The sequence below is a fragment of the Suncus etruscus genome, chromosome 6 (assembly GCF_024139225.1).
Source record: "Suncus etruscus isolate mSunEtr1 chromosome 6, mSunEtr1.pri.cur, whole genome shotgun sequence".
Classification (NCBI taxonomy): Eukaryota; Metazoa; Chordata; class Mammalia; order Eulipotyphla; family Soricidae; genus Suncus; species Suncus etruscus.
In genome coordinates this window covers 42,624,898-42,637,056 of record NC_064853.1, presented here as the reverse complement: position 1 = coordinate 42,637,056, position 12,159 = coordinate 42,624,898, and the positions used below count along the sequence as shown (strand labels likewise).

The 12,159-nt window shown below is 40.9% G+C and overlaps 2 protein-coding genes and 1 non-coding gene across 3 annotated transcripts in view; 1 reads left to right on the top strand and 2 right to left on the bottom strand.

The window, feature by feature from the left end:
* Positions 1–12,159, bottom strand: part of SMIM12 (small integral membrane protein 12) — a 99,959-nt gene that overhangs the window by 43,364 nt on the left and 44,436 nt on the right. The gene's annotated exons all lie outside the window — the stretch shown is intronic.
* Positions 4,987–5,150, bottom strand: LOC126013109 (U1 spliceosomal RNA). The gene has a single exon (XR_007497441.1). It is a non-coding gene; the product is annotated as a U1 spliceosomal RNA (small nuclear RNA).
* Positions 6,656–7,312, top strand: LOC126011325 (succinate dehydrogenase [ubiquinone] cytochrome b small subunit, mitochondrial-like). Its single transcript, XM_049775085.1, has one exon. The coding sequence runs from the start codon at positions 6,663–6,665 to the stop codon at positions 7,140–7,142; it is 480 nt and encodes a 159-aa protein (XP_049631042.1). The 5' UTR covers positions 6,656–6,662; the 3' UTR covers positions 7,143–7,312.

Sequence of the window (12,159 nt, the reverse complement as noted above, 5' to 3'; positions counted from 1 at the left end):
GTGTAGGGAGAATACAACATACCTCAGAACTTGGGGCCAGAGTGATAGCAGAGCAGTAGGGTGTTTGCCTTGCACACTGCTGACCTGGGAGGGACCCGGGTTCAATCCCCAGCATTCCATATAGTCCTCCCAGCCTGCCAGGAAAGATTTCTGAGTGCAGAACCAGGAGTACCCCCTGAGTGCCACTGGGTGTGACCAAAAATAAGAACCAAAAAACAAAAAACCTATCTCTGCTTTCATTGGTTGGGTCACACCCAAAGGTGCTCAGAGCTTACACCTAACTCTGCCCAGGGAATCACATCTGTATGCTCTTTTCCCCCCAGAAAGATAACAAAGAGGATTGCATTCATGAAATAAGAGCATGTTCTGGGCTGGAGAAATAGCACTGCAGTAGGGCAATTGCCTTGCATGCAGCCGACTCAGGACAGACCCAGGTTCGATTCTCAGCATCCCATATGGTGCCCCGAGCCTGCCAGGAGCAATTTCTGAGCAAAGAGCCAGGAGTAACCCCTGAGTGCCACCGGGTATGACCCAAAGACAAAAAAACAATGAAAGAAAGAAAAGAAAAAGAAGGAAGGAAGGAAGGAAGGAAGGAAGGAAGGAAGGAAGGAAGGAAGGAAGGAAGGAAGGAAGGAAGGAAGGAAGGAAGGAAGGAAGGAAGGAAGGAAGGAAGGAAAGGAAAGGTAGGAAGGAAAGGAAAGGTAGGAAGGAAGGAAAGAAAGAAAGAAAGAAAGAAAGAAAGAAAGAAAGAAAGAAAGAAAGAAAGAAAGGAAGGAAGGAAGGAAGGAAGGAAGGAAGGAAGGAAGGAAGGAAGGAAGGGAAGGAAGGAAGGAAGGAAGGAAGGAAGGAAGGAAGGAAGGAAGGACGGAAGGAAGGGAAGGAGGGAAGGAAGGAGGGAGGGAAGGAAGGAAGGGAAGGGAAGGAAGGAAGGAAGGAAGGAAGAGGAAGGAAGGAAGGAAGGAAGGAAGGAAGGAGGAAGGAAGGAAGGAAGGAAGGAAGGAAGGAAGGAAGGAAGGAAGGAAGGAAGGAATGAAGGAAGGAAGGAAGGAAGGAAGGAAGGAAGGAAGGAAGGAAGGAAGGAAGGAAGGAAGGAAGGAAGGAAGGAAGGAAGGAAGGAAGGAAGGAAGGAAGGAAGGAAAGGAAGGAAGGAAGGAAGGAAGGAAGGAAGGAAGAGAAGGAAGGAAGGAAGGAAGGAAGGAAGAAAGGAAGGAAGGAAGGAAAGGAAGGAAGGAAGGAAGGGAAGGAAGGGAAGGAAGGAAGGAAGGAAGGAAGGGAAGGAAGGAAGGAAGGAAGGAAGGAAGGAAGGAAGGAAGGAAGGAAGGAAGGAAGGAAGGAAGGAAGGAAGGAAGGAAGGAAGGAAGAGGGACTGGCGAGGTGGCGCTAGAGGTAAGGTGTCTGCCTTGCAAGCGCTAGCCAAGGATCAGGACCGTGGTTCGATCCCCCGGCGTCCCATATGGTCCCCCCAAGCCAGGGGCAATTTCTGAGCCTTAGCCAGGAGTGAGCATTAAATGTGTGTGGACTGAAAAACCAAAGGAAAAAAAAAAGAAAAAGAAAGAAAGAAAAAGTTCTAAGAAAGACATGTAGAAAATAAATTCAAGGTCTTGGATAGAAAACAGAATTGAAAACTTCAATAACAAGCTTGAAAGATAGTAACTACACAGAATATGGAGTCAAAAAAGAAGAGATTAGAAATGGACATTAGAAATGATTAAAAGCAATAATAGTGGACTAGCCCAGGAAGTCTCTTCTCTCTTCCTTTTTTTGGGGGGAGAAGAGGGGTTTAGGCCACACCCAGCAGCACTCAGGGATTACTCCTAGCTCTGCAAATTTCTGCGCTCAGAAATTACTCCTGGCAGGCTCAGGAGATCTTCTAGAGAAGAGAAACAAACAAACAATAACAACAAAAAAACAGGAGTACAAGAAACCAGAAAAAAGTCCTGCCTCAGATGGAGGGAGCCACTGAGTGCCCAAACCCACGGACAATCTCAGGACTATACTATTGGCATGTTTTCAATGCATCTGAAACGAAGAGTTGAGCTTGCAACTACTTCCAGAGAAATCACATGGTTCCAAAAAGCAAGTCTCAAGAAGTAAAGTGGTATCAAAGAGTGAGTGAAGCCACACCCCTGGAGTTGTAAGATTAGTTCCTTCAAAATTCTTGGAAAGGGAACCAAAGCAATAGTACAGTATGTATCTTGCATGTGATCAACCCGGGTTTGATCCCTGAGCCTGCTGGGTCTGATTCTGAGCACAGAGCCAGGATTAGTAACCCCTGAGCACAGTTGGATGTGGCCCCAAAACAAAACAAAGCCAAAAAAGTGTCTGGAAAGTAGTCTTCAACCCAGAATGCTACATCCAGGAATCAATGACTCATGTAGACTATATGCTCTGCAATTGTTTGAAGAACACTTGATTTGAACATTCAATTCTGATTTTCTTCTCCATGAATCTTTCTCAGTAATTTATGATTTTTCACCCACCCACCCCACAACTGACTATTTGAATTAAATATTGGGTAGCCTTATGTCTGCTTTCCCTATATGCTCACTTTGCTTATGTTTCAACTGAAAATTCTAAGTAATATCATTCCTGTAGGGCTGGAGCTATAGTACAGCAGGGAGAGTGTTTGCCCTGCATGTAACTTATTGGGGTTCAACCCCCTGCATCCCATATGGCCCCTAAGCCTGCTAGGAACAAGTTCTGAGCTCAGAGCCAAGAGTAACCCCTAAGAGCTGTTGGATGTGGCCCAAAAACAAACAAACAAAAAAAGAACATTTGTGGGCTTTTTTGTGTGCTGTGTGGAGCCCTTTAGTCATCAGGATTATTCTACTTTGAAAAAAAAATAATAATTGCAAGCAAAACTTTCAAGCCTTCAACATCTAGATTGTCACTAAACTATTTCTAAACATGAGATTACGTGATGGGAATTTGAGCAATAAAACGACAAACCTGACGTCTGCTCTAGTGAAATGTCCTTGTCTGCATCAGCCCTCACTCCAGCTGATAAGAACCATCCTCTTTACTCTGAACTCTGCTCACCCAGAATACTAGCCATGCTCTGAGGAATCAAACATATACTTCATAGGAGAAATCTGAAAGTTCAATCCACTTAGATGGTCTTCCATGGTGAAGACTACATTCATTCTGAGTCTATAAATTTGGGGTTTCAGTTCAATGCAGATTACTGTTTCCAAAAGGTCAGATCCCATGCACACAGGAGAAACAGCAGTTTCACAAAGAATCTTCAACTTGATAGGGGCCTGACAACCTAAGAACTCAACTTAGCTATGATCCAAGGGATCTCTATGACCTATCAAAAATAAAAACACTGGGTGATCCAACATAGCACTGGATCCACAAAACGACTCAAGATGAGATATCCAAATATTATACAGAACCATGGCCCACCAGCCAAGTTGTAGCTTCAAGAAGAACTATCCTCTGTTCCACAGTAAGAACCTCAATGACTGAGCCTTGCAAGGAAGCCTATAAAGTTCTCAAGGACTGAGTGGATGACAGCAGGACATATCAGAGCAAGACAAAAACCAGGATCAAGAATGCCACCAACCCAGCTACAACATCCATGGGAATTCTTACATTATTTCCAAATAAGGATATATATACATACATATATATTTGTTCTTCAGCATGTGAGTTAAAATATTCATAACTTACCTGTTTGAAACACACCACCAGTTTTGTAACTGTCTAGACAATTCTTTAATATTAAATTATGGTTTATTTAACATCCTTCCAATTTGAGTCCTTTACTGAATCAGAAATGAATCAAACTCTCTTTTGTTTGTTTTGGGTTAATAGTTTTGACAAAGTCTGTCTAATTCTCTGACTAAGTCCACTGATGTCTTCATGCCATCATAGGATAAACCCCTGACAGGAAAAGAGACAAGGGCAGAACCCTGGAGCAGGCCACAAGAGTATTTCCCTCATTAATATTTCTCAAGCTTCTCAAAATCACAGCTGATTAGGCCTTCAGAATTGCTTTAACTCACATTTTATCAGACACACAACTTTAATGACATAGTATTAGAAATATGATGACTGTTCATTCAACAAACACACAATCTTTTTTTTTTTTTTTTTTTTGGTTTTTTGGGTCACACCCAGCAGCATTCAGGGGTTACTCCTGGCTGGCTCTCTGCTCAGAAATCACCCCTTTGTGTTACTTTGTGTTTCCCTTCTAGTTTCCTCAGCTTCCAATTAATCATCAAAAGGAAGAAAATGGAAAGCCCAAGATATAGAAGGGAGAGAGGTGGAGAGAGAAAACACAAGTATTCTTCTGCTACTATCCTGCACAAACAAACCTGGAGTTCTCCAGAAATTAGAACAGGTCAAATATAGGGAATTAGAAAAGGAAATAAAAGAGTTCCTGAGGCCTGAAAAAAGAGGTAAACACGTCACAGAATTACATGAGAGTTTCATTAGACTCTAAGAACAGAGAGAGGTGTGATTACTATTTCCAGCCAGTTTCCCCATCACGATAGTCATGTAACAAACCAAGGCAATATCGGTCTTAGCCAGACACACAGAGTCCCCTGGCCCTGGCCCTAGTACAGTGTCTCTGCATTGCTGCTCGGGAGCCATTTGATCTTCTCGATATTTTTCAGAATCATATCGTGTAGAGTGACATACTGATTCACCCCTAGCAGGCACAGGGGACCATATGGGATGCCAGCTTCAAACCACCCTTCTTCTGCATGAACAGCAAATGCCTTACCTCCATGCTATCTCTCAGGCCCCAAACACACAATCTTGTGTGTGTGTGTGTGTGTGTGTGGTTTTTGGGTCACACCCAGCAGTCCTCAGGAGTTACTCCTGGCTCCATGCTCAGAAATTGCTCCTGGCATGCACAGGGGACCATATGGGACGCCGGGATTCGAACCGATGACCTTCTGCATGAAAGACAAACACCTTACCTCCATACTATCTCTCCGGCCCCATATGTCTTTCTTTTGATTACCGCAAAACCAGGGGAGAGCGAGAACGCAGTCCCCCACTACCACAAATTATGCAGTCGAGTTTCCCACATTTGGGGAAATCGCAGGGGTCAGCACATCCGAAGTGCAATGGATAAGCCTCACCCTGGGGAAACCACCTTCATGATCATGGTATCTCCCGTGCCAGGTAAGTATCCAAACACACAATCTTAATGGCAAATAGTATTTCCAAATATTACAACTCTAGTCAACAAATAGTCATTGCAGGACTACCTAGACTAAGCATTAAGACTAAGGTGGTGTGTTTCATAGACTAAGTTCTGGGGATTTGTAGAAAGTAAGATAGATTTAGTCTTTGTCTATAAGCAACTTATAATCTAATAGGGGAGAGAGAGGAAAGCACATAAATATGAGATCATAAATTGCAATTAATGAGGATAGAGTAATAGTATAGCAGGTAGGACACTTGCCTTGCATGCCCATGTTTGATCCCTAGCATCTCACTGGTCCCCAAGAACTACCAAGATTATTTCCAGAGTCCAGAACCAGGAGTAACCATAGAGCATCACTGGGTATGCTCCCCAAAACACACACACCCCAAATTGCAACCAATGCTATATAGGAAAAGGGGATTTTTCATAAGAAAAAATAATAGCAATAGCTTGTTTTAGAAGAAGCAAACCAATGAAACAAGAGACTATTGTCAAAGAATTGGGGGCACAGAAAAAGAAAGGGACAAAGCACATTCAAAATGACAATAGAATTGATGTAAGAATGTGTAAAAATTCCCTTAATAGGGCCAGAGAGATAGCACAGCAGTAGGGCATTTGCTTGCATGCAGCCAACCCAGGATGGACGGTGGTTCAAATCCCAAGTCTTCCAGGAGCAAGTTCTGAGTACAAAGCCAGGAGGAACCCTTGAGAGCTGCCAGTTGTGACCCAAAAACAAACAAACAAAATTTTTCAATAAAACAGAAATACTGTGTGTGCTTTTACAAAAAGACTTTTCAGACACCTAAGCAATCATATAGTAATAGGGCAAGCCGCCAACCCAGATTTAATCTCCAGCATCCCATATGGTCCCCTGGAACACTGCCAGGAGTAATTCCTGAGTGCAAAGCCAGGAGCAAACCATGAGCACTGCTCTCCAAAAATAAAATAAAATAGGACTTTTCAAAAATACTTATCACTGAACTGTAAAAAGACACAAAAACTGAAAAGAAAACATAATACACATGTGAATCTGTGGAAACCTAAACTTCAAATTGTCCTATTTTGGTGACAGGAGTTAGATTGGCTTTAATGATGCTGTGGGGTAAGAGAAAAGACTTTAGTGGATCTGTTTCTCTTTCTCCATCTCTCTCTCTCTCTGTCTCCCCCCCCCCCCCCGTCCACCTTCCCTTTCCCTTCTTCATCTCTCCCCTTCCCTCCTTGCTTCCTCTCTCTTCCCTCCTTTCCTTCTGTCTCCCCCTCTCTTTCTAGTATGAAAAGAAAATGCCTCTCTTACAATTTAAGAATTACAACTTGTTCTCACATTTGTATGGAGTATGAATTTCTCTTCCTTACAATGTCCATATACCCCCCAAGCTAAGAAAGAAGCATGATGATTCATCCTCAGCTAATACAAACCTTAGTGTATTTGAAGGGAAAAAACCACATGGAAGTGCCATTAAAAAAAAAAAAAAAAAAAAAAAGCCTCCGGCGCAACATGGCGGCCCTCTGGCGGTTAGGTGTCCTCTGCGGTGCCCAAGGAGGCCGAGCTCTGTTGTTCCGAACCCAGGTGGTCAGACCTGCTTGTGTCTCAACAATTCTTCAGGACCCACCTTCTATAAGATTCAGTGGGCTGCAGCATATTCATCTGTCACCCAGCCGTCATGCTGGTTCCAAGGCTGCGTCTCTCCACTGGACTGGTGAAAGGGTGGTCAGTGTTTTGCTCCTGGGCCTGCTTCCAGCTGCTTATTTGAGTCCTAGCTCTGCAGTTGACTACTCCTTGGCTGCAGCCCTCAGTCTCCATAGCCACTGGGGCCTTGGACAAGTTGTTACTGACTATGTTCCAGGGGCTACAACACAGAAAGCTGCCAAGGCAGGTCTTTTGGCAATCTCAGCACTAACCTTTGCTGGTCTCTGTTATTTCAACTATCATGACGTGGGCATATGCAAAGCTGTTGCTATGCTGTGGAAGCTCTGATCTTTTTGACTTATACCCTGAGAATTGATTGTATACCTCTTTGCCTCTGCTCTGTCATGCCATTCAACTCACAATAAGGAGGAAATAGCAGATAAGTTCTTTGGTGAGATACACCTTTTCTGATCATCTCGTTATTTAATAATTAAATCTTTGAGGAAATTATTTTTGAGGAGAGGTTTGAAAGGAATTACATTAAAAAATATAGTATGGCCATGGTAGAGTGCAGCTTTGCATGTATGTGGCCCTGGGTTCAATTCGTGGCACCAAAAAGAGAAAAAAAATATGAGACTGGATTCTATATTTTGGTGAGTAAATGACTCTCCCAGCTTTCTACAAGATTCTCTTTAAAATCACTATATAACACACATGAGCTTTTGTCTTTTAATTTATCAAACTCTCATAAGGAACTTATTTTTATTATCAGTACCTAGCCAGACTTAATATTTGTCCTGGGGATGATGGAGAGGGGAAACACTGTTGTTTCATAAAGTCTTTGTATATGTTCTTTTCCCTGCCAAATTATCAATAAGGTTTGATGATGGATAAAAAGACAACAGAATTTTAGCAATACTTAAATTTTGAAAAATTCCCCTATGTTCTGTTGATAACAGTTAATGATGATTACATGTCCTAAGAGAAATTTAAAAGGAGAAAATTCTTTTTTTTCTTTTTTTTCTTTCTTAAAAGGAGAAAATTCTGATCTTTTGCAGTACTGATTTTAAAATTTCAGTAAGAAGATCATGAGAGTTTCTAAATAGAGTAAAGTTGCATTAAGAAAGAGGTCTCATTATTATCAAAGTATTACAAATTCTGAATTTAATCTTCAAATGTGTTTCTTTTACTTGTCCTAAAATAATCTGTTTGCAAATATAAAACTAAGAGATATGTTGTTATTTTCCCATTGGGACCCCTTAATGTGGAAATGTATTCTATAAAAATAATTTTTTTAAAAATAAAATGCTATATAATAAAAATGTACTGTACTCTTTTAAAAAAAAAACTGGGGCCAGAATGGTGGCGCAAGCGGTAGGACATTTGCCAGTTAACCTAGGATGGATCACGGTTCGATCCCCCGGGGTCCCATATGGTCCCCCAAGCCAGGATCAATTTCTGAGCACATAGCCAGGAGTAACCCCTGAGCATCACTGGGTGTGGCTCAAAAAAAAACAAACAAAAAAACTGCACCTCTCAGACAAGAGAGATAATACAGCAGTAGGGCATTTGCCTTGCATGGAACCAATCCAGGACAGATCTGGCTTTGATCCCCAGGATCCCATATGGTTCCCCAAGCCTGCCAGGAGTAACCCCTGAGCACCACCAGGTGAGGCCCCCCGACAAACAAAACAAAACAAAACAAAAACTGCACCTTTCATGAAAACCCAATGCAACCATGCAAAACTCACTAGAAAACACTGCAGAAAAAAAAAAAAAAAACAGGAGTTCACAGAAAAACATGTGAATCATTTTGACCCACTTGGCCTCCTAAAACTTCAAATCAATGAACTATTGCATGGGTTCAATAGATTCTATTGTAATAAACTTGCATTATTGGTCATAATACTTAATCCTTCCACACCCTTGCCATAGGCAGAGTGTACTTTCATACCTTTTCGTTTTGAGTCTGACCAGTGGCATGAGAGGAACTATTCATGGATTACTTTCCAAATGCCTTTAGAGTCCTCTTGTGCATTTTTGTTCTTTGATTTTAGTGTGGGGTGGGAGGAAAGTAAGAGATGGGGCCAGATTAGCTGTGCTCAAGAGATTACTTCTGGCTCTGTGTTCAAGGATCACTCCTGGCAGTGTTGGGAACAATATGTGGTAGGGGAAACTGAACCCAGATTGGCTGCTTGCAAGGAGAGTACTTGCTGTACTATCTCTTTGGCTCCAAATTAATATTTTATTTTAAGAAAGGATTTAGCTGGTTGGCTTGTGCTTTATTTGTTTGGGGCCACACTTGGCTGTTCTTAGGACTTAACTACTAGCTTTGTGCTAAGGGGACCATAAGCCATCCAAAGGATCAGAACTCACATCAGTTGCATGCAAGATAAATGTTTTACTTGCTGTTGTACTCTTTCCATTCCCAGCCCCATGTTCTTTCTTACCTCTGAAACCATTATGAGATCTTCCCTGCATGGCAGTTTCCCTTCTTTCAGGGCTCTATATTCACAGTCAAGTAGCAAGCCTTCCCCAGATGAGCATTAACCAGAAGTTATGAAAAAATCACAAGTGTCAATCACTTTCCTATATTCCAGCAATACAAAAGCAAAATTTGAAATTTAAAACACGATACCATCTACATTCACCCAAAGAAATCTAACAAAATAGATAAATAGAATGATGAAACCACGAAGAAAAATATTAAAGAACTAAAGAAATGGAAAAAGATGGTCCGTGTTCAAGCAGAGAGACTCAATATTGTCAAAATGACAGTTCTTCCCAATCTGACCCATTGATTCAGTGCAATCCTAATCAAAATCCAAACAAGTTATTTTGTAGATATAGATAAACTGATCCTAAATTTGATTTGCAAAGACAACATGCCCAGAATAGTCAATGCAAGTTGAAGAAGATCAAAGTTGTAGAATTGATTCTATTGATTTCAAGATTCACTAAAAAGCTTTAGCTATCAAGGCAATGTGTATGGGCGAAAGAACTGACAGAGGGATCAATGAAACATAATTGGCATCCCAGAAATAGGCTCACACAAATATCAGTATACTACAAGAGCTCCAAGGCAATACAGTGGACAAAAGACCATGTTTTCAACAAATTGTGTCAGAACAATAGAACATCTGTAGGTTCTTTAAAAAAAAAAAAAAACCTAGGACCCTAATGATGGCTTTAAAGGGCTGGAACATGGGCTTTGCATGTGGGAATCCCAGGTTCCATCCCATAATTGCCTAATCCTACAAACACTGCCAGGAGTACCCTCATTCATAAAAGCTAATTTAAATACATTATTTTATGCTCTTTACAAAAGAATGTTTGCAATGACTGGGATCAGACTCAGGATCTCACGTCTGTAATGCATGTACTCCATCACTGAAACACATTTTCAACCCACTCTTCACAAAAAGTAACTCAAATGGATTATAGATCTAAATGTAAAACTTTAAGTGCCTAGGGGGCCAGAGCGATGGTGCAGCAGGAGGGCGTTTGCCTTGCACGCTGCTAAACCAAGACAGACCGAGGTTCAATCCCCCCACGTCCCATATGGTCCCCCACGCCAGGAGCGATTTCTGAGTGCATAGCCAGGAATAACCCCTGAGCGTCACCAAGTGTGGCCCAAAACTCACAAAAAAAAAAATTACGTGCCGAATTTGTCTATACATGGAGACATGGAGACTCTTATGCTGAGTGAAATGAGTCAGAGGGAGAAAGATAGACATAGAATAAATAGTCTTACTCATCTGTGGGATATAAAAATAATAATAAAAGAAAGTTCTAGTCAATAGAAATGAGGACTGGAAGGACAAGCCCATGAAATGAAGCTTACCACAAAGAGTGGTGAGTGCAGTTAGAGCACTAACTACACTGATAACTACTATGATGACAATGAGAAAGAGAGAGAGAGAGAGAGAGAGAGAGAGAGAGAGAAGCAGAACGCCTGTTCTGGAGACAGGCAGGGGGTGGGAGAGGAGGGAAATGGGAGACATTGATGATGGGAAAGTTACACTGGTGACCCTTCTTTCTATGACAGAAACCCAACTATGAACGTTTCTATAACCATGGTGCTTAAATAAAATAATAATTAAAAATAGCTAAATAAATTTAAATAAATGTAAGTACTTAAAGATATAAAAAAAAAACCTTGGGTTTTTTTTATAACATTGGGTCTGATGACTATTTCTTAGATACAATACCAAAGGCAGAGTTCATAAAAAAAAAAGTGATTGATAAGTTATACTTTATTAACTAAATTACTTTTCTTTTTCTGTGGAAGACACTATACAGAGAATGAAAAGAAAAGTCACAGATTGGGAAAAAATATAAAATACCTTTGATTAAAGAATGTTATCTTAAAAAAATGTTATCTAAGGTCAGAGAAACAGTACACTGCCTTAAAACAGCCAACCTGGATTCAATCCCCAGCATTGTTTAGATTTTCCTGAGTGTTTCCAGGAGTGATACCTGAACTGAGCCAGGAGTGGCCCAAACCAAGAAAAAAAAAATTTAATATTGTGATTATTATCCATTGTATACAAGTATTTCTTTCAAACTCAAAAATAACAAGATAACAACTTGATTTACAAAGTGTACCGAAAAGATACAAAGTGCACCTTAACAGACACCTCATCAAAGAAATGTAAACGATGGCAGATAAGTGTATTAAAAGATGACTTACAATATGTCATAAGAAATTTTCAAATTAAAACATGATATCACCATATGCTTGGTAGAATGGCCAAAATCCAGCTTTTGCTAACACCAAAAGATGGTGAGAATATGAAATTACAGAAATGCTCATTCCCTGCTAATGGTACTACAAAATGTTACTACTTTGTTGGGGTCTTTTGTCTGTTTGTTTGGTTGGTTGGTTTTGGTTTTTGGGTCACGCCCACCGGCAGCGCTCAGGGGTTACTCCTGGCTCTGTGCTCAGAAGTCGCTCCTAGCAGGTACGGAGGACCATATGGGATGCCAGGATTCGAACCACCGTCCATCCTGGATCAGATGCATACAAGGCAAATGCCCTACCACTGTGCTATCTCTCTCTGACCCTAATGTTGCTACTTTGGAGTAAAGATACTCTTACTATATAACCCAGAAATTATATTCCTGGGTATTTAACCATAAATTTTCTAAACATGTCCACACAAAAATCTGAATATAGATGTTTATGGAATACTTATTAATTGCCAAAATTTAAGATGTCCTTCAGAAGGTGAAAAGATAGGGTCAGAAATATAGCTTAGCAAAAGAATATTTGCCTTGCATTTGTGAGTCCTTAGGTTGAATTCCCAACACTTACCCACCTCCCTCCCCAAAAAAGGAGCAGAAGATTGAATAGCCTATAAAA

What these genes read in the sequence shown, in the direction of transcription:
- LOC126011325 (XM_049775085.1), top strand. Translation starts at nt 6,663, where the DNA reads ATGGCGGCCCTCTGGCGGTTAGGTGTCCTCTGCGGTGCCCAAGGAGGC.